The sequence below is a fragment of the Haliotis rubra genome, unplaced genomic scaffold (genome assembly GCF_003918875.1).
Source record: "Haliotis rubra isolate DU_JTF1 unplaced genomic scaffold, ASM391887v1 Scf56, whole genome shotgun sequence".
Classification (NCBI taxonomy): domain Eukaryota; kingdom Metazoa; phylum Mollusca; class Gastropoda; order Lepetellida; family Haliotidae; genus Haliotis; species Haliotis rubra.
This window is the reverse complement of record NW_025767257.1, coordinates 1,444,935-1,468,124: the sequence shown is the minus strand read 5'-3', so window position 1 is coordinate 1,468,124 and position 23,190 is coordinate 1,444,935. Positions and strand designations below refer to the sequence as shown.

At 39.4% G+C, this 23,190-nt stretch overlaps 1 protein-coding gene across 1 annotated transcript in view; it reads right to left on the bottom strand.

Moving 5' to 3' along the window:
• Positions 1 to 2,780: 2,780 nt before the first annotated feature.
• LOC124254012 (DNA topoisomerase 2-alpha-like) overlaps positions 2,781 to 23,190 on the bottom strand; it is a 41,450-nt gene continuing 21,040 nt past the window's right edge. The window contains 19 exon segments of the mRNA XM_046687874.1: positions 2,781 to 5,002; positions 6,210 to 6,376; positions 8,057 to 8,194; positions 9,396 to 9,524; positions 9,970 to 10,091; positions 10,955 to 11,138; positions 12,349 to 12,531; positions 12,849 to 12,999; positions 13,290 to 13,493; positions 14,272 to 14,355; positions 14,939 to 15,070; positions 17,256 to 17,270; positions 17,700 to 17,797; positions 18,413 to 18,744; positions 19,455 to 19,654; positions 20,412 to 20,643; positions 21,314 to 21,462; positions 21,685 to 21,921; positions 22,617 to 22,819. Of these exon segments, the coding sequence (XP_046543830.1) occupies positions 4,862 to 5,002; positions 6,210 to 6,376; positions 8,057 to 8,194; positions 9,396 to 9,524; positions 9,970 to 10,091; positions 10,955 to 11,138; positions 12,349 to 12,531; positions 12,849 to 12,999; positions 13,290 to 13,493; positions 14,272 to 14,355; positions 14,939 to 15,070; positions 17,256 to 17,270; positions 17,700 to 17,797; positions 18,413 to 18,744; positions 19,455 to 19,654; positions 20,412 to 20,643; positions 21,314 to 21,462; positions 21,685 to 21,921; positions 22,617 to 22,819 (3,101 nt within the window). The 3' untranslated portion in view covers positions 2,781 to 4,861.

The window sequence follows — 23,190 nt, the reverse complement described above, 5'->3', positions numbered from 1 at the left end:
CCAACATATTTTTTTTCCGGCCTAAAAGTATAGTATCGTTGAAAAAGTTATTTAGCTTAGTCATGATCCCTCTTATCCATTACACTGATTGATCTAAAGTAGTCTATTAAAGTATAATTAATTACCTTACCGTGTTTATGCCAGAGGTACACCCTCATGTCCTAATCCATCCTTTCGGAAATATCACCACAAATCTGGCTCTTTGTCAACAGACTCGCGAACATGCCAGCGAATCCGATTCAATTTGAATTCACTACAATTTGAAGCCACTAGGTCACAAAACACTTTCCAAAATGTAGAAAATAATATCCGTAGAATCGAATTTGAGCACAAAGTACACACATGAGTGTGTAAGAGTCGCCACAGCTGTCGCATGCAGACGTAGAAGTGCGTGAAATCGTCAAGTCGTATCTAAATCATGTTTTAACAAAATAACGGTACAACACGGACCAGCAGCATCTACTTTCTTAAATTTTGTTACAGTAATTTATCAAAGACAGGGCGCAAAATTCAACAGTATCTAAATTCGGTACAACACGGACTTCTCGTTACAGCAAAAGCGCCTCTACTTCTTAAATTTTGTACCAGTACCAGTAATTAGATATCAAAGACTATCTCAGTCATACAATCAGGTTAACCTTGCGCAAACTGTCAGAGGCTCTCCTGTCGCATCTTTCCAAATTTGCACGTAAATGTAAACAATGACTTCTGAGAAAAGGTCAAGGCCATGAGGTTGCTGCCATTATTCTGGTGGGGAAAGGGTCTACGGTGGAATTTTCAAATGTGAACCAAGCTTTTTAAACTTTTTTTATATATGTTTTCCAACTTATCAGTTAATGATTGGTGATTGATGCATTGAAAAAACAAAACGTGATTTGTTATTACTGAATCTGGAGTTTGTTAGTCATTGACGATTTGCCACCAATCACCCCGTTTCGGGCGATGCCACTTGAGATTGGAATGCGAGGCCGCTTCACGCTTCGTAACGAAAGAAAGAGCTCCACCTGAAATTGTTCATAACATTGTCATGGTAGAATGGAGATAAACCTACTGTGTTGGAAAATCAGAGGTATAACGTTATAACAAAATTATAATAGCTCTAAATTGTTCATTTAAACCTCACGCTACGCGTTCGGTTTTAAATGAAATTTAGAGCTATTATAATTTCGTTATATACCTCTGATTTTCCCACACAGTAGGTTTATCTCCTAATTGAACATCTTTGGGATGAAATTCAGAGGAGACTGAATAATGTTATACCAAGGCCGAACACAGCCCATTTATTGCGCCAGGCCTTTCTCAGAGTGTGGTTCCAGGTGCCAATGGCCTTCATCAATCGATTGGTGCACTCCATGCATAGACGCTGTGCTTCAGTTATTGCCGCTCGTGGTGGTCACACTAGATACTGAAGTCAAGAGTCTGAATGGACTCCAAACGTTCAAGGGACAATGATGTGGTTTCAGGGACTGTGAGACATACTAAACCCTCCTCAGCCGCCTGGGTTTTACTTTCAACCAGTGTTCTCGTAATGTCTTGGCATTGTGCTGAGTTATTCATTGATGTGTCAAGATATTGTACACAAAAAATGTTTTTGATCTGCTTATTATGTCTATTTCTGTAATGATTTGATTACAGTGCCTATCTAATTTTGAATTCGTACTGACGTTTTTGTTTGCTGCTGAGTATATATATTCCAACACAAAGACCCACAGCTTTTGTTTTCTGCAGGTCCTTATGGCCGACAGCTTTTTCATCCCCAATAACTAAGAGTATTATTTCCATATTAAACTATAGAGCCTACACATTTGATCAGGACCCACAACTTTTTATGGTTCTGGGTCCTTAGGGTCCTGCAGCTTTTCAGGGTTGAGGGCAAACACTGTGGGGAATCGAACCCGGGTCTTCGGCGTGACGAGCGAACGCTTTAAATAACCAGTAGGCTACCCCACCGCCCCTGGTTTCACAGAATATTATCCATAAATACTGGAAGTGGCTATGTATGTTTATTCACATACATATATATCAGTTTTTTTAGATATCATTTACACATCAAAAACAATTATTTTTCTTGTAAGGTATGCATTCAGTCGTACTTCATTTTCAGTGTGAAACGTTTTACGTGTGTATCTGGGGAAAACATATTCCAACAAGTCAGTACATTTTCATAGAATTTACTCAAATAAATATTTAACCACTGGACAGTGTTTAAAGTGCAAATGCGATTTTTTGAAAATAATTCCACGTAATCTTTGGACTGTCAACATTAGTGACGTGACGCTTTGCCTGAAAGCAGATGTGCGATCTCAAACAGTGAAATTGGCTAGTCCCTGTTGTAAACATGAACAGCGCCACACTAACTGTATACACTGTCTCTGGCTACAGCATCTGCTTGGTGCCAAGCCTTTCAATATCAACTCGTGTGTATGGAGCAGCCTAGCAGTTACAACTGGGGAAACAGGGTCACTGTCTTTTGGTCCCAGAGGGCACTTGGTGAAACTACACACATAACAGCAGTACTCACGATCAGAAGATCCTGGCATACCCAAGGCCGACAACTCTGCCAAGAAAATACAACGCCAGGCTTAGTGAGTTATCGGTGTCCCCAATACACAGATGAGTGAGTATGATTTAGGGCGAGCAATATCATGGCAAGGGACACCAGAAATGGGCCTCACGCATTGTACCCATATAGGCAATCGGAACCAGGTCTTCCTGTGTTGAGCGGACGTTTTAACCATTAGGCTACCCCACCACCCTAGATACAGATGAGAACACAAGGGTAAGTTTCAAGTTTTATTGATGTGATCATGACTACAGTATGGGTGTGTATCTACATTAATGAAATGAATCATTTACCACTGCACAATGCTCGTTACCTGAACACACTGGGTCTGCCATCTGTACAACAGTTTCTTAATTGCCACACCTCACCTGTTAGATTTGGAAAAATACCCATGCCCATGGAATTGCCAAACATGAAACAAATAATCACAGTTCTTTTTTTCCCGTCAATCACAACAATATATGAAACTCATTCACATATGACATAGGTATGCATAAATAGAGCTTCACTTGACAATCTGAATCATGAGGAGTCATAACAGAAAGGAGACAAGTAACGAGGACTTACCTCCAAATATTGGAGGCGAAATGGTCAACCTGACAAGCTAAATTGAAGCTCTAAACCATTGGAAAATTTTCAGAAACAAGATTACACAAACGGGCATTTTTTCAAAATATTCTAAAACTGCATCTCCTAGAAAAGTGAAAAATAGAATCAACTATTTTCAGTAATGTGTTTTCCCGGATGGATGTTTGTAAACCTTACTTTCCCATTATTTCTAAATCATGACAATAGCTGCCTAGTTGTGTTGACATTTTCTTGAGAAAAATAGACATAGTACTAATTGCTTATTTTTTTCAGTCAAAAAGCACCAAATTATGCTATCGTCAATGTGGCAGGGAATATTCAGGGTATGATGTATGTCTTGAATTAATATGGTAAGCGTCTGAATTCATAACTTAAAAACATGAATTAAATATGACCAGTGGTTTTCACATTTAAATACGAGACTGTTTAATACTAGCATGGATATTAACAATGAATAATGAGTTCAAATTTAAACTGTGAATCAATGGATTAAAATGCTTACAAAGAAAGTCTACTGAGAAGGATGAGAAACCAGTGTAAAAGCTTTGACACACTGACGACATGTACATGATATTAACAATGGCCGATGAACAGTAGTGACAGGTGTCAAGAAACCAGAAATAGACATGAGAGAGAGAGAGAGAGAGAGAAATGACAGATTAAGGTAAACATTCGTCACTAGCAGCAAAAATCAAAATACTACAAACATTCAAAATAGTGCTATTTTTTTTGTAATGCTGAAATTGATTACAAAAAATAAACCCCAAATTGACAAAATGAAACAGAAATAAAACCCACTGATGAATGAAATGTGTGACCTAGATTATTGAATATACAATGAAGGCGCACACAACAGATGACAGTAAGTAGAAAAGTGGTATGGTACAAAGCTCATATCTCCACATTATCACCAATCAAGAGATACAATACTGTCAAGTCTTCCAACTTGGACCAAAATATATGATTAGGACTATTTCAGTAAGTTTGTTTGCTTGTTGAAGTAAAACTTTATGATTAAGAGTGATAACAGTCATTCTTAAACCAGTTCATGTTTTTGCTGTAGTGTACATAGGTGAAGGTGAAACTAAATTCTACTTCAATGTAAATACTTATTGTATGTACATATTCCATCAGCAAAAGGATTTACTGATATTATTTACAGACACCAAGACAGAAATAAAATTCTTTTCGAAATTACATAAGTATGTTTCCTGATACCTCTACACAAAGGGATTGTGAGATACCAGTTCACAATGCTATGGATATAAAATGTTAAAACTATTTTTAAAAATCAATCAATACTTAGGTAATGTGTCATTAAGATAATTCTTTTCAATTCTAAAATGGTAATTAATATTGGAGAGTCAAAGTCAATTTACTAAAGGAACATTCATTGTCAATCAAACAATTAAAAGGGTGATCAGGTATTCCTTTTAAAGGAATCAATAAAAATCAGACTAGAAATGTAAAAAATCAATTTACAAATGTTTGCTGAGATTACACCCTCTACTGTCATTGACTTTCTCTTACACCTTTGACCTTGGATTCATTCAAGGCTCTGACAATCTCATTAACCAGAAGTTCCTTGTAAAGTAGTCTTAAGGCTTGAAGTTTGGATGGTGAATCCATCTGTTTTAGTGCCTTTGAGAGGCTTCGAGCGTCCATTTCGCATTTTACAGCGTAATGTCATCAAATGAAGGGCAGCTTGTTTTAGAAATTACTGTCTTCATCACTATCAAATGTGTATTTCACGGAACTCCGTGCACGGCCTGTAGTTGTTCTTGGTGCACTTGGGAAAACTTCATCTTCATCCAGGTCGAAGTCTTCTTCATCACTGGAATCCTTCTTTTTCTGAAACAGATTTTTGTCAATCTTTAAGCTTACATTCAGAAGGACTTAATACGGAAGCAATTTAATTAAAAAAAATACTGTGAGTGAGGGAGTAAGTTTAGTTTTACTCAGCTTTTAGCAATATTCCAGCTATATCACGGCAGGGGACACCAGAAATGGGCTTAACACATTGTACCCATGTGGGGAATTGAACCCGGGTCTTCGGCATGACGAGCAAATGCTATAAGCACTAGGCTACCCCATCGCCCCATACAATACATGATGATAGTCCACATATTATAGAAAGCCTAATGGATGTCAACTTCTCTATTTTGAGGATCACAACGATTATAAATACTTGCTTCCATGTCATTGTGCGTATCACCTACAGGACTGCCTGGATTAATTCCTGCCTTCAATGTTTATTGCCAATACCAATCAGTGCCATTAACATCAATGTTTCATTTGTCCATTGACATTACTCATCAGCAACACTAACCTACTGGCTTCCTTTGTTATCTCATCGCTGTTGTTGTTTCACATGTTCTTACATAGCTATCTATTTCCTAATATGTTTTTTATTCACCTGATGAAGGAGTAAGAAAATACTCCTTAGCAACGTGTTCCTCAAAATAAAGAAGTTGAAATCCATAACTTCTTGGCTTTATGTGTATTACTTCAACATTTACAAAAATAAGCCAAAAAAAACAATACATAAAGCACAGACAAATATTCTTTAGTTGGCATTTGGAAAATTTGACTGTTTTTGTGATAAATACACTAATCAGGATCGTTTTGAGTTTAGCACAAAAATATGGTCATTTAACATTTAGTAAAATATGCTTCAGTTCCAAATACATTTCCAGTATTCACTGACAGAGCACACAGAGAACCCTGGATAACCCAAGCTGCCTGTGAGGCGCTAGAAGGTTAAGTCACATGACTTATCCCACCAGGTACCCATTTTCTGCTGGGAGAACAGAGGCAGTTTTGAACAAACCCACTTGCCTAAGGTGAGACCACATGTATCACATGTGCTTCGTTGTGGGGCAGGACTGAAGTCCTAGAAACTCTCAGGAGTCAAGCTGCCAAACACGGTCACCCATCCAAGTACTGCTCAACTTCATCTGATTTATGAACTGAACTCTATGCACAGGACCTCACATAATGTGAATAAATATGAGACTGCAAAGCAAAACCAACTCCTCCATATTTTTTTAAGGTTTACCTTTGACGTCTTAGACCTTTTCTTAGGCATAAAATCATCCATTTCTTCATCAGAAGTCATCTTTGAACGTTTAGGTACTGCCGCTCTCTTCTTCTTTGGCTTGTCGTCACTGTCAGGGTCTTTCTTCTTCCTTGGCTTCTTTGGTTTCTTCTCTCCATCAGCCTTGTCTAGATAGGAAAACAAACATGTCAAAATATACTCAAGATGTTTCATCTGCTTCCAGTTTCCATAGAAAGGATAGGTAACATCCTGAAGGAATGTACATGATCTTGGTAATTGCTGATTGGCTGCATAACATCACACTCTGCAATATTCCAGTTATATGATTGTAACCTGCAAATAGTTGAGAGTTGACTACAGACGCAAGTGATTCATATAATGAGCAACAACTCAGTCTGCCTGTGGAGGATGACATACTATCAACTATCTGTCTACTAAATCCATCATAGCAGCTTACAACCAGCATACGTTCTTGCGCCCGTGAAGATAAGGGTAGGAATTGATCTTCAGTAAAATAGAGGCAACTAATGGGATTGGGTGGTCAGGCTCACTGACTTGGTTGACACGTCATCGTATCCCAGTTGTGTAGCTTGATGCTCATGCCGTTGATCACCGGATTGTCTGGTCCAGACTCTATTATTTACAGCTGTAATATTGCCGAGTGTGGCGTTAAATAACAAACAAACCAACTCTTTTAACATAGGGGGGGGGAAAGAGAGAAGGAAAGAAAGAAAAAGACGCACTCGTCAATAGTCGAGCTATATGGTGACAGTCTGTTGTTAATCAGGACCAAACAATCGTAACCTACAATGCTACACAATGGCAATGGATGGTTTCGTACAGGGCTCTACCTGCAGCACCACAATTTCAATACGGATTCCCGGATTGGCCAGACTCGATTATTTACAGACCACCGCCATATAGCTGGAATATTGCTGAGTGCAGCGTTATACTACCCTCACTCACTCATCCCTGGGGACATATTCTAACCATGTAAAATTAATACAATCAGTTGGGTTTCTTCTTGTGCATGGTTTTTCATGATAGAATTTGTTAACCAGATTTCTAACAGGACTTGAGCAGAATTGAGTAACATGCAATATGAACATGCATAATATTATTTGATAGAAAAACAACAACCCAATAAAACAAAACAAATCTAACTAACACAGAACAAGGTTGGATAAAGTGATGTTAGTGTACAAATAATGGTCAAGTATAGATCCATATTTGGAATCATGGTGACAGGCTATCAAAGGGACATTACTCTGTTCACATTAAAAAATATCCTAGCAACGTGTACCAGTCAGAGCGTGGCACTCTCCTCATTGGCAGATAGTAATGTGGCTTATTAAGGTCTATATTCAAAACTTAGATTTGAGGATAAAACACAGCAACTTCTAGATGTTCAGACATGTTGTGTTCCTACTGGGTCAGTGGTTGAGGCTATACCTGAAGTAGCATGTTGAAAATCTCCTTTTAGATAAATATAATTTATATGAAGCGTGTCCGAAAATCTTGCCTGTTTAATGACAGATCCTCTCAATGTCAAACTCGTAAGATCACTATCTCACATCCTACTTGTAAGACAGAATCATAAATATTGATCTATAAGTCATAACATATCTGAAATGAGGAAAGAAATACATTTCAGCACAATTACCCAACAGTTGGAGGTAGAAATTAATGTTATTAAATCTTAATTTTGAATATAATCAAACAAAGTTAATTTTGATCTTCCAAACACAAATTTTGGATAAAAGACATTATCAGTTAGTTTGGCCTATGTGTATATCCTTCAATGGCCAGACGCATGCAAACAAAACCACAAGTCCCATGCAGCACACCTTTCTCCACTGCGGGGAAGACACTTTCATCCTCCGAGCTGCTTATTGTCAGTATCTTCGATTTACTCTTTGCTTTTGATGCTGCACTTTTGGACATGACTTTATCAAACAGACTCTCTACACTAGGCTGGTTCTTGTCTATAGAGAAAACAGATAATAGAAACACAGACATTCAGCCTAAACAGCCACAAGAGAAAAGGCATCTCAATACTTTGCATTTTTGTACACCATACTCTTCCAGTACCATGAATACAAAGGGTGGCTCTGCAGTGTAAAAGACATGAGTGTATGCTTAGTGAGTTATTGAAATGAGTCAATGTAAAACTCGATGAAGCCAGCTGAAGCCAGTCAGTCTTTTCTGTGTGTGAACTTTTCTGTTGCCAGATGGTGGAGCAGACTGTCACAACGCTAACTGATGTCTTCCCTATGTGTGAACTTTTCTGCCAGATAGCGAGGTAGTGTGTGGAGCAGACGGTCACAAAGCTAAATTGATGTCTTCTCTGTGTGTGAACTTTTCTGTTGGCAGATAGTGAAGATAGTGTGGAGTACAGGTAGATGGTCACAAAGATATAGGAAATATTGCCACTGACATCTGGGCACTCATTGGCCATGCTTTCGTGGCTGTAATTTGCACACAGCAGAAAGTTGTGCCTGCATTTACAGGTAATGAAAGAAAATGTGGCGTTTACAAAATCCTAAAATAGTGACGATAGAAAACAGCAAGAGCATGGTTCCGAGCAGTCAAATTAAAAATTAGAGCAACTTTATATACCACACACAAACATTTTGTTTTCAATCTTGACTGACATTTGCCTGCATTAAAAAAAGCTTTTGTCACTCTTAGAATAAAATGGCTTACTGTTATTTGGAGGTTCTCACAACATTAACTTTCTTTTCGATCTGAGCGAAACAGGAGTCAAATGGACAATCATTGGCTTGTGGACAGCGCAAGGGATGCAACTCTACACAGTAAATTACAGCACCCTAGATAACTTGGCCCCTTGCGCCAACACTTTGCTGAAAGCTCAGTACATTGTGATACGTAGATCTTATATACATGTAATTACAATTGGTTGGGTTTCTTCTTACGAATATTTTTTCAGGGTGGAATACTTCAAGTTTTGTTGTATCATATCGCAACCTTTCTATGAAGAGTTGTACATCCTTGCCTTGTCCTGTGTATCTGAATCCTGTGCTGCTTGCCAGACACACATGCATGCATGCAAATCAGACATATATCAAGAAGCTAATACTGGAGTATTTCACAACATGCACTGTGCAGGTAGTTACAACATTATCTACACAGGTGTAGACCTGAATCAATACATCGGTTACTGACCTTTCTTAGGAGCTCTGGGCTTAGCGGCAGCCTTGGGTTTCTTAGCAACAGGTTCTTTTGGCTTTGGTGGAAATATGTCATCCTTGTCGTCGTCGTCGTCATCACTGTCTATTACCATAGGTCTTGAATCTAATAATGCATGAAACAATTATTTTCAACTGCGTTTAAAAATTTCAACTAGTTTCTTTCCCATTATGCTAACCCAATACACAACATTCATGTTTTACCTAATTTCACCTAAACTTGAGAAGCTGAAATGAAACAGCACTTGATGTGTCATTATAAACATGCTAAAATTTCATTTATTTAAATTAAACTGAAAGAAAGCACTGCAAGTCTCATGGAACACAAACATCCATGTTCATCAAAACACAAACTGTGCACATTATCCGTGACTAAACTTCAACAACCACGTACACTTCCACCACAAAATATTCCACTTATCTTTTGAAGAACATAAACAAAATCTGAAATAATCTTTACATTTCTCTTTATATCAACTTTTCTAACAGCATTGTCAAATATGTTTTTTTATATCCATCTGTGCCAGCAAGTGGGTGTTGTAGGAACGTACTTGTTGAGGTGCCCCACTTAAGAGCTGATGGCTGGAGGTTGGCCTTGTCGTCATCACTGTCCGAGAAGTCGGCTGTTATTAGAGGGCTTTCTTTTGCACGCTCCGGTGCTCTGTGGGATTGCCTGTGTAAGTCAACATTAGTGTTGGGAATCGGAAACCAAATCCACTATCGATTATCGGAGGATTGTGGTGAACGATTATCGATTATAATCGAAATATATACATTTTTAAAGAAATCACCAATTTGAAAGGTTTTCCCCCAGGTTTTTTCTAATAAATGTTCCTTATAACTAACTAATACTGTCATGCAATGAAATGTATGCATGCAAGAAAGACACTGGAATTGTAATTAAACAACAAAAGTAGTTAAAATTTTACAATGCGCATAGCTTTACGCTGTTGAGCGCATGTTTGTTTGTGAATATTCATCAAATTTAATCGCTAGTTTACTTCATTCAAGTGTGTAAAAATAAAACAACAAAATTCCAATAAATCGAAAATATGTTAGTTTACAATTGATAATCATTTTTAATCCTTCTTTCGATCAATTTTCGATTATTTTCGATCATCGGAACACCACTAGTCAACATGGTTGTGAAAATCACCAGAATAGTTATGATCATGATAAAAAGTACATGGGCAAACGTACCTTGGAAATAAAGACAAATGCAGGATCTTTAAATGTTAATTTATCTCTTACTTCATGAGTCAATAAGTGTTGTAATATGCCTCTAACATATATATTCTGGTCTTATTCTGACAGTCGTTTAATACATGAGAAACATTATACTCCAATTACAAATGAGTCTGAAAAAAACAATCAAACACAAAGATAGACACAAAAAGTCTCTTCCTCTCTACATTAATATACCTTGCTCATTTGTAATATTAATGCATGGAAAATTACAATCCGATGATTACTTAATAAGAAATAAAGAATACCAACATATACATGCAACCACCTTATAACTACTTTCACACATACCCAAAGACGGTTGACTCTGTGGGCTTGAAACTGTCATCATCATCGTCGTCATCGTCATCTGAAATGATTGGGGACGGTCTCCGTGCAGCTACAGGTTCACTGGCCCCGTTCATCACAACATTGTCATCACCACTATCACTGTGGATCTGTTCCTCATCACTCATCTCGAACTTCACCTTGACAGCTGTCAACACATAAATCATGCCACACTCAAGACAACTCCGTATTGAAGCATAAATCATAGAAGCCAGATAATAATTACTTTAACTGTAGTTAGTTCACTGTTAAACGCTGCACCCAGTATTCTACCTATAGCAGGTCAGTGAGTGAGTTAGTGAATTGGGTTTTTTACGCCGCTTTTAGCAATATTCCAGCAATATTACGGCGGGGGACACCATAAGTGGGCTTCACACATTGTGCCCATGTGGGGATTCGAACCCGTGTCATCAGTGTGACGAGCAAACGCTTTAACCATTAGGCTACCCCACCGCCCCATAGCAGGTCAGATTGAAAAGTATGAGTCAGTGGTTGATATAAAGAGTAACTTCCAAAGCTGCAGGGTTATGGTGACCCACAATAAACAAATCACAGAACCTGACCACTAGTGTTGGGAATTGGCTGAATCTAACAATTGATGATTAGTTCATTACCACGAGCAATCATTGAACAAAATTAGTTAGCGTCATTTTCAGATTTTCCTGTTCGAATTGTTATTGCAGATAAGTATAAAGAAAAACACTTGTGGTTCTCTGTTGGCTTTTTTCAGGCTTTATTTAGGATAGGCGTAAATAGCATTTGCAAACTTCACCTCCAATGTAACATGATGCAACTTGCTACTTTAAAGTGATGACTACTATATCATGAACAAAAAGTTCCCAGTGTCTTCATTGTAAGAATTAAACACATTTTCACCGCCCTGACAATTTCTGAGATATGTTCCACTGTCAAGTGTTCCAAACACTAAAACAGTAGTTCCAAAACCATTTGTGTTCGATTATTAGAAAATGTGATTGATTGCTTGGTCGTTTGGTCACTGCGACCAATCTTTGATTTATTTCAACTAATTGGAACACCACTACTGATCACACTCATCTCTGGTTAAAACAGCTGACAGCTGGGTGCATTTTAACCAAAGATACATGTCACCCCAAAAAAGATGTTATCAAATCTTTTCTGAGTAGAACTGTCAGTATAATTCCATGACATATCAGCAAACTCCCAATTTTACAAAAGACAAAAGATTAAAGGTTAAGGTCTTAACAATGCCTGGCAGTCAAACACCAAGCCTTTTCCCGGGGCTGTATTAACCTCGTATTGTTTATGACCTGCCTAAACATTATTTCAGCAATCACAGACCTGGCGACACACAGACCTAACATCTCACATCCACCAACCTGCTGCACGTCTGGGTCCACGGTCCCTTGGTATCACGATGAAGCTTTCGCCTTCATCATTGTCCACATCACTGTCCATATCACTCATCTCTGATGCAGAAGATTCAGACCAAGGGTTCTTCTTTTTCCCACCCTTCTTCTTCTTGCTCGGAGTTCCTGGGGAACTGTTCTTGGGTTTGCGAGCTGTTAGTGAGAAAGAGTATGTTTCATCGTCACTGAGAACTGTACTTGAGTCTTGTTACTGTGTTTTGGCTCAATCTGGGAGCAGTGATGCTGTGAAACTAAGCATGAAATACATTGAATAACTTTCCTCATTATCTTGGCTATGATTACTAGCTATAACTTGCCAACCTGATCTGCTTATTGTTTAATTTATAATTTGTGAATGCACATACATTTGCAGTGCTGCGTATTTACATGAAATAAGCGAAAAAAACACTTCTGTGACAATTCTGCTCTAGATTGTGTTAGTGTGTATCTTAATGAAGTACATATGTTACCTTTTGCTGTGTTTTCTCCTGCTGGAGCCCGCGATGCTGCCGTCTTCTTTATCTTGGTGGCACCAAGTCTCTCTGCCAGACTCTTGGGCTCCGCATCCTCCTCCATCTTGATGTCTATGTCATCATCCTCCAGCTTCAGCTCCTTCCTCTCCTGCAATTCAGCCAGTCAGTTTGCTGACACTTTGAACATTTACAGTTATATCCTGGTTTGTCAGTTTAATGTGGAAAACAAGTAATGAAGGTCGATGTCAGATACAACCAAAACAGTTACAGGACTGACAAACCAAGAATGACAAACAGGGCAAAACATGAACAAAGAATTCAACAGACCTTAGAGTTTCAATTTGTGAGTCTTTGCCTGAATCCTGTGACAGTGCGTCTTAGATTTCTCTCTCAAGAACAATCAGACATTATTGTGGTTTACACTTTCACACCACCTACCTTCATTCTACTCTTCTTGGCAGCATCCTTAGTGGCCTTTATCTTCATTGCTGAATCAACCCTCGGCACAACACGGCGCCCCATGGGAGATGGCATTGTCTCTTGAATTGGCATCCTGCGGGCCTTGCCTGTCTTGCCAAGCTTTGCTTTGGGTTTGACGTTCTTTGAAACCTCTTCATCCAACCTTTCTTGTTCCTCCACAGCCTACATAAACAAATATAATGATCAGTATGCACTAACATGCTCAACACAGGAGAAGTAAATGCTACTTAAAGATATACCTTGTGGTACAGAAGCATGAGGGACAATCTAGGCAGGAGTAGAGACAATCAGCCAGATCACACATTCTATTCCCATCCTCAGGAGTATGTTCTGGATGCATTCTCCCTTACAGTCAGTGAATTTGGTTTAATGCTGCTTTTAGCAATATTCCATCAACATCACTGCAGGGGACACCAGAAATGGGCTTCACACATTGTACCCATGTGGAGAATTGAACCCAAGTCTTCGTAGTGACGAGCAATAGCTTTAACCACAAGGCTACCCCACAGCCCCTTCTCCCTAACAGGATCTTCAAATGTTCAAATGGTAGACGACCATATCATCTTGCTCAACAGGCAGGCAGACAACAAACCCCAAACACTATGGTACTAGGCAGAACTTGCTAAGAACAGAAATCATCCCTGAGCATTATTTTCCTGATTCAACAGAGGCAAAGAACTGCCTAGGTCAGGAATCCTCTATAAGTCAGTAATAATGGTTCCTATGTTTCATGTCATCACATCCCATTTGCGTAGATTGATGCTCATGATGTTGATCACTGGATTGTCTGGTCCAGACTCGATTATTTACAGACCACCGCCATATAGCTGGAATATTGTAAAACTAAACTCATTCATGCCTATGTTTCACCTTTATACTACTGACTTATAATACAACAGTCAGTATTTCATGGCTGGCAATGTAGAGATCGAAACCTTACATCTAAACTCTGCAGGAAAGCCTCGAGATCTTCCTCCCACATATCTGATGGAGACTTCCTTCTCAGCTTCTCCAACTCATGGGCCTGGAAACAAAGAGGTTACGCAATCATCTAGCTGCCAACAGCTTTTAATATTATTAACAAAATATATTTCCAGAGTAAGTTAATAGGAAACATTTAAAGAACCTAGCAAAACAACTGTTGTTCATGGTACCTTTATAATGGAAGCTATGACCTAGTCAATAACCTCTATAACTACAAATTCTTAACATCTTTCCAGTATTTTTCAACTAATTTATTCATTTATGAATAATGCACTTAGTAAAGGCTGTTAAGTGGAAAAGATACCGGTACTAACATGCTGAATGTACAGAGCACAGCGTAGGAAACTAATGTCCCATGCTAGCAGCTGGTACCTTGTTCACTTGTGACTACCCAGTTAGTAAATGTAGAACGCAACAACAAGCTTACTTTGTCAGCTTTCACTACTACTAAACCCAAACAAGTGCAGCATAGTTCATACCTATATGTAATGTACCTACAATGATAACTAGTCATGTGTGGCTGTGAGGACCTGTTATTTTCTATTGGTGGAGCCTAACAATGTCAGCATAGAGGACCAGTTGATGGGTTTCTCCTACTGCCTACATCATCAAGTGATGGCTACCTTGGCATCCCGCTGCTTGCAGAGCTCATCCTTCTTCTCCTTTGTCAGGTTCCACAGCGGCATGCTGAGAATGTAGTTGAAGTCAGGGCCGGAGGAGACGTCAGAATCCGAATCGTCGTCTTCCTGAGCTTCCTGCGTTGTAGGATGGGTGATATTGTCATAAAAGATACATCATCACATGTAATAGGTACCATACCATCAGAGAGAGAGAGAGAGAGAGAGAGAGAGAGAGAGAGAGAGAGAGAGAGAGAGAGAGAGAGAGAGAAAGAGATAAAGGAGAAAAAAAAAAAAAAAAAAAGAGAGGAGGAGAGAGAAATCCCTAGCACTGAATACATGCAACAACTGTTGCCACGGAAGCGCAAAAGGCGATTGCGGATGTAAACAAACCATACCTGAACATGGCCAGTATGTGAGGAGAGAAATTTGGTCAATGCCACAAACATGGGTTTGGTATGGACCTGTGCACTATACATCTTTACGTGGGTTTGGAACACACCACTTAAAGAATATGCTGTGTTTTCAACGAGAAAGTAAGGCTGCCCACATTGGCACTGGGGAGGAGATATATCTCAGTGTAGCATGTTTACAATGCATTTGTTGACAGATGATGCCTTGAAAATGTCTGGAACTGGCTAGAATGATGGCATATATTGTTGAAACAGAACAACTATATCCTCAAAGCCATGCAATACTGACTACCTGTATCATGCAATGAGGATGAGAAAATGAAAATGACAAAGGGGTGGGTATTCGCAGAAAAGTCTTTTGCAGATGTTTCTGTCAAGAACAGATTTTGTTGTTTTGTCCAATATGGAAACCATTTTAAAAAAGACCAAAATAATAACCACTTCTAACAAACCTGAACATAAGGGATACTTTGGATTCAACATAACCCTGTACTATTTCAACACAGTAATATCTATCACTTTCTCCTCATTGTCATCAAGACCCGTGAAGGTCTGGGTTAGAATATTGATCTTCAGTAACCCATGCTTGTCGTAAAAGGCGACTAAAGGGATCGTGAGGTCAGGCTCGCTGACTTGGTTGACACATGTCATCGGTTCCCAAGTGCGCAGATCGATGCTCATGCTGTTGATCACTGGACTGTCTGGTCCAGAGTCGATTATTTACAGACCGCAGCCATATTGCTGAGTGCGGCGTAAAACTAAACTGACTCACTCATTGTCATCAAATTGATATTATTCCCACCTGACAGACATAATCCTAGCGAACTGAAAGAATCACTAACTGACCAAAGTGATACTGCTCACTGCATCCAGTACCAGCCACATTAGTCATGGTTCTTGTGCAAGCTTTGATTGAGAAATGAAATGACGAACAGTAAGTCGACATTTGTCAGTCAGAAAGCAGCTTTCTTGAGCTTTATGGCACTAATTCCAAAATGGCTACTTAAATGATCAATTACACTTATGGAAAATATTTCGACAGTTCTCAATTCAAAATCTGAAAACTGAACAAATGAAAATTCTGGAATTTTTAAAGACGGACAAGCTTTCCGTGGGCTACAGAATGAATTTTGTGAAAACGTTAAGCCAAATTGAAGCAAGTGATAGACTATATTTTGCTTTCAGAATATGTCAAACAGCTCATGGCTGTCCATCTGAATGCCATTAGTTAACTTTTTTCAGGATGCAGAAATAGAAAACACATACGTTTTCAATTTCATAATAAGCTCATAATATGCTCTGATGGATCGGATGAAAGGTCCTTCTGACATGCCTCAAGCTCTTTTTCACAAACAAATCTTGGCGCTAAGCTGACTGTAACTCCCTTTATTTAACACAGGCTTACAGTCGTAGCGTTAAGACCCAGGGATGTCTACAGATCTGTGTGTTGCAGGAGTGAGCACTAAGATCTGATTTGAATGAAATTGACATGAATCACTACTTGAATATATACCATCACTAAATGACAACTATCAACAACACCCAAAAGATCACAAAGAAATCCACTAATCACATCAATGCTGAAATCTCTCAGATATAAGGGGAGATAATCCTAATGCTCCAGTTCAGCTTACCCGTTTACGTGGACTTAGTTCCTACTAAGTCACATTTCTATGTTGCTGTATTGACAAGAGTGTGTTCAGTTTCACTGTCCACTGTTAATTGCAACAAAATGAGTTCACCCACACATTAGAAGCACAACTAAAAACATGCATCACATCTGTACATGTAGGAATATTTGAGAAAACTTTGAAAAGTTTAAGTGTCTCCAAAAGCTACTTCAGTTTTCCCTTACATCTGAGAGATTACAACGACTACAGACGACAGGGCCACTCATTGAACTTCCTTACCCCTCTGGTGTTTGGCTGCAGATAAAGGAGGTAAACTGGTTAAAATCAATCATCATGAGAGAGAGCATGCACCACTAAATGTTGCTTCATGTCAGTCAGCAATCTTACAACAAGATCAGTGTAACGTAATAATAATCAGTGGCTAATAGCATCAATCCTAATAAATACAGTCTAGAATTGCTTTTCAGCAACCTATGCTTGTTGTAAGAGTTGACTAACAGATGAAGTGGTCAGACTCACTGAGTTGTTTGATGCATGTCATCGATCAAAAATGTGTAAACTGATGCTCATGATGTCATTCACTGGATTGTCTAGTCCAGATTTCTACAGAGGGCCATCACATAGCTGGATATTTGCTAAGTGTGGCCTTAGGGGCTACTGTTTCTAAGTTTCTATAGTTCTCCAGAGGCTCATCAGGATGGAAGTACTTGATGACAGACTGACCTTGCCCTTGTTCTGAGCTTCCTTCCATGCCTTGACTGGGTCGGAGTCGTAGCCTCGCCTCACCAGCACCTGGATAATTTCCTTCTTAGGTTTGTTTTCTGAAATGCACATCCATAAGTTATAGACCATAAAAGGACAAGTAAATGGGTTGGCAAGGAGTAGTCTCTTCTCTCTCTCAAGGACATGGACACGTGAAGATCTGGGGCTCCTTTCACAAATCAACCTTTACTATGGTTAACCTTAACTCCCATTTTTAAACACTGCACTAAGGCTACCTTAGTGACTTACGATCACCTTAGTGCTTTGTGAAACGAGGCCCTGGTTAGAATTGATCGTCAGTAACCCATGCTTGTTGTAAGAGGAGACTAATGGGATCTGATGGTCAGGCTCGCTAGCTGGGTTGACAATCCCAATTGCGTAATTCGATGCTCATGCTGTTGATCACTGGATTGTCTGGTCCAGACTCGATTATTTACAGACCACCGCCATATAGCTGTAATATTGCTGAGTGCGGTGTAAAACTAATCTCACTCACTCAGTTGCTTGGCAACAATCCACAAATGTAAGCAAAGCCCCAATTCTGACTCCCAACTTAAGCTGAACAACAATCTATGATTATTCTTTGCAAAAATACATGATCTGTATCATACTTTGCACTGCACCTTTCCCATAAACAGGGAAGCCAACTTCATGATGCTGTTAATGACACATACCAATAACAATGGTTCCCTCGATTTTTTCAATGATGAATCGTGCAATGTTGTCCAGCCGAAGAGACTCTGCAGCCAACATCCCCTCGAGGTAATCTTTTCTCCTTTTGTACATTTCCATTCGAATGTCAAAGAATTCTTTGAGAATGTCAACAGAGTTGGAGTATCTTTTAATACAACCGTTGTGATCAAACAACACCATAGAACTGGTGGACATCTGATTCTGCAGTTTGAACACCTTGTGAAGCCCTGCTTCCTCAGACTGTGCCAGCTTCTCAGAGGACATTTTGACCAGAAACTTCACTGTGGTGTCAGTGTGGTACTCCTTGTAGTCTCTGAAATAAAAACACAAGTCAAACATCCTGTTGCAACAGCCTTTATACGAAACCCACTGTCAGGAATTGTCAACAAAGACTTGGTACATGTTTCGAGATAGCTCTTGTCCAATAGCCTTTATACGAAACCCACTGTCAGGAATTGTCAACAAAGACTTGGTACATGTTTCGAGACAGCTCTTGTCCAATAGCCTTTATACTAAACCCACTGTCAGGAATTGTCAACAAAGACTTGGTACATGTTTCGAGACAGCTCTTGTCCAATAGCCTTTATACGAAACCCACTGTCAGGAATTGTCAACAAAGACTTGGTACATGTTTCGAGACAGCTCTTGTCCAATAAAGTCTAAAATACGAATATTTTTAAGAACAATAAATAGGATACATACTGCAGTACTCTTCTTGCATAAAAGGAGTGAGTGAGTATAGTTTTACTCCACTTTTGGCAATATTCCAGCAATATCATGGCGGGGGACACCAGAAATGTGCTTCACACATTGTACCCATGTGGGGAATCGAACCCGGGTCTTTGGCGTGACGAGCGAACGCTTTAACCACTAGGCTATCCCACCGCCTCTTGCATAAAAGGAAATATTCACAAAATATTATGTGGTGTGCAGGGTAAAGGAATATCTGCTCACAGAAACATGTATTTCCTGAACATTTTGTAAGGTACTGTTTATAAATGTGGTCTGTAGGATGTCACTCACGTGATCAACGGTTGTGTCTTGTCCGTGCCGTGCAGGAGGGGCTCCAGAACATCCTCCTTGTAGTTCTGGGTCCATGTTTTGATTGGCAGCTCAGTAATCTCTATTGTTTGGTCATCTATAATAGCTACTTCCCCGGAAACTAAGCAACGGCCTTCACCAATTTCTTCAATAATTCCTCTGTAGTTCTTGTAGGACGGCAACTGGGGAGGAGATAAGTCAACATTCTGAAGGACTTCTCTACACAGACAGAGTACCCTACAATGTTACATGTTTGTTTGTTGTTACAGGTTAAATATGTAACTTACACATCACCCACCCTGCTAAATGCCTCAGTCAGCAATATGCCAGCTTTGCCAAGTCGGCACGTAAATCATTGATACTAAGGAACACAAAAGCATTTTTCTTCTCATTAGTTTCGATACTGCTAAATCCTAGGGCTCGCTATTGCTATAGATCCTAATGATTGATAATCATTACCGGTAACTAAATATCAATCAATTATCAATAGTGAAAGAGTCTAGTTTCATGCTGCTTTTAGCAATATTCCAGCAATGTCACGGTGGGGGACACCTGAAATGGTATCACACATTGTACCCATTTAGGGAATCTAACCTTTGTCTTCGGTTTGTAGAGCAAACGCTATAACCACAAGGCTACCCCTAGCAATCAATTATCAATAAATATCAGAGAAGAAAATTGGAGAAAATATTCAAAGAAATATTTAAAGAAAGCAACATATTTCACGTAGCTAGTGAATGGTGACACATTAATACTCGAGTTACTGACAAACATAATTTAAATATGTATCACTAACGACATTTCTCTGTGTATTGAGATCAATGACACAATTTTTGTATTGATAGTTCTTCACGTTGATTGTTCAGATATGAATCTTTTCAGCCAGCCGTACTGAATTCCAAAACTCTTTAACACCAAACATGATCCAGTATCACACACCATGTTCCTTGGTTCCAGGCCATCAATCATTCTCTTCACATTGGCAACAACCTCTCGAACATCGTAATTAGGGATCCTGGTGCTCCATCCTGTTCCGATACCATCTGCTCCGTTACAGAGAACGGTGGGAATGATCGGACAGTACCACTCAGGTTCGATCTTCAGGTTGTCATCAAACTGAGCCTTCAACAACGGGTCATCGTGAGCGCTGAATAGCAGGCGAGCCAAAGGACTGTCGAAAGGAAACATTGTTCATGGTAAGAACTTTACTTTTACTACGCCATAAAAATAATAACATATACCTATTATTACTTCAAGGTAAAAGTAGTTGTCCCCAAGTAATTGAAGTCTTTATTGAACTGTATTAGAATGAGACAAATTCTGAACAGAAAAACAGTGAGTGAGTGAGTTTAGTTTTACGCTGCACTCAGCAATATTCCAGCTATATGGCAGCGGTCTGTAAATAATCGAGTCTGGACCAGTCAATCCATTGATCAACAGCATGAACATCAATCTGCACAATTGGGAACCGATGACAGGGCAAACCACTTTGTGTTGATTGTTAAGACAGTATTGTTAACATCTTCAGCATGTTAACGTCTTTACCTCACACAATTAACATAAGTGAAACAAATGCTTAAACTTGGGTTTCTAACTTTCACCAAATTCATTTAACACAAAAACAACTCGTCTCAGGACGCACAAATATGTTTAATGCACTACATTCCTGACACTAAAGGTCCTGTAATTTTAAGTAACTATGAAATCTGCCAGTAAAGTACACTATACAATTTCATTACTTTACAGAACCCTCATATTTTCTGAAAGGACCCTTGAAATAACAATAGAGACCCTTGGTTTACTTTATTAGTAAGTCAAGGTTAACTCTGTGAAGTGTGTACCTGAGCGCAGTGAAGATGTAACGGGGGCTGGCAGCATCCTTGCCGCCATGGATGCGGGTACCGAACTGACCAATGGGTTGCAACAGATTCAGGTTGTTTGAACCCACAAAGTTTTGAGCTAAGTTGATGATTGTGCCCATGAGTGATACCTGCAATCAGATTAACCACACACTAAGCACTTTCCTAAGCTATGAACATCACTTTCCATCTGACAAATTACACGTACAAATAATTAGCCAACAAGAATTTGTTTGCTGAAGCTTTATGTTAATGGTTATGCAACATGGAAGTCCAAAATGTTGAGTGCTTTCATTTCAATGCAGTCAGTTGTTGTGTTGAAATGGTTTTAACTTCATCATGAAAGACTGTACCTCTCCATGGTGATAGGCAGATTGTTCAGAAACCGAGCCGGCAAGTTGAGCTACTTTGATTTCCTTCACCAAGTTCCTCTTGAAACAAGTGAACAGAACCTTCCTCTGTCCAGGCTTCAGGCCATCCACAAGGGACGGGATGGAGCGCACATTGTCCATGTTGCTGAAGAGAATCAGTTCCCGGTTGATGAACTCATTGAAGCTAACTTTCTTGGTGTCCTTGCTATACAGGTACAACTGAAACATCAGTGAGCAAACATTGCTTTCAGACATTCACCTCTCAGATACACTTACAAACCGATCAGACAGGATACAGAAACTTGCAATAGAATCTTCCCTCGGAGTGAGTGAGTGAGTTGGGTTTTACGCCACTTTTAGCAATTTTCCAGCAATATCACGTCAGGGGACACCAGAAATGGGCTTCACACATTGTACCCATGTGGGGAATCACACCCGGGTCTTTGGCGTGAAGAGTGAACACTTTAACCACTAGGCTACACCACCGCCCCCTTCCTTCTGGTGCCTGTAATTATAACCTATATAAAGTAACAATGTAGCTTAAATTAGAGGTCTATTATTTTTTTAAATCCCATATCTTTGTTCAACACTGCACTTGGGTACTAAGACCATTCAACAAGCACTCTGATTGGTCTTGGAAAACTCAAAATGTATAACAATCACCTATCTATTGGTTATTACAATATGAAAACATATATGACAGCAATGGAACAACTGAGGGGACTCGGTGGAGGTGTCTCTTCAGGTATGGAAATTGTAACGCAAAAGCATTGTTCCTAACTTGCAGAAAGAAATATAATAATCATCACTGTCACTTTTTGCATTCTCTATCCATAGTTTGAACTAAATTGTTCTGGAGTCCTGAGTCATATACTGAATGTTTGCTCTGGTTGATATTTCCAAGGTTCACACACCTCAGGTAATCCCATGTCTGTTCGGCGCTTTCTCTCCTCCATCCAATTGGTCAGCCATTCCTTCCTCTCCTCTATCTTCTTCTTGCTGAATGCCAGGTTGATAGAAGCATCGTCCTCTGACCCAACGTACTTGAACGGGATCCGATGACGCTCCATGTCACTGAAGTATTCCTTCGCCTCCTTCGATGTGGAGGTTCCCAAACCTAGCAGGTGGACAATTCCAGAAATAGTTTTAGTGAAAGGAAGTGTGTCTATATATATGCTTCAGAAACAGTATTAGTGGTGGAAACTTATACAAATCTGTAGAGGTTATGAATTCTTTGAAGAAAGTCCTCCTTGGGGTACATATAAACATTAAAATGTCCATTTTAAATCCTACGACAGTTGTAACTATATTTTTCAATAAAATATTTACAAAACAAAAAACTTGTTTTGTCTTGTGAGACCACCCCTACAGGGCCCCACCAGGCCCCCTACAGCCAAGAGCAGGTACCTCTCACCGTCTACCTTGTACCTTACTTTTCATGCTGAACGTGTCAGACAGTATGAGGGGAGGCGGGTGGCCGTACCCCAC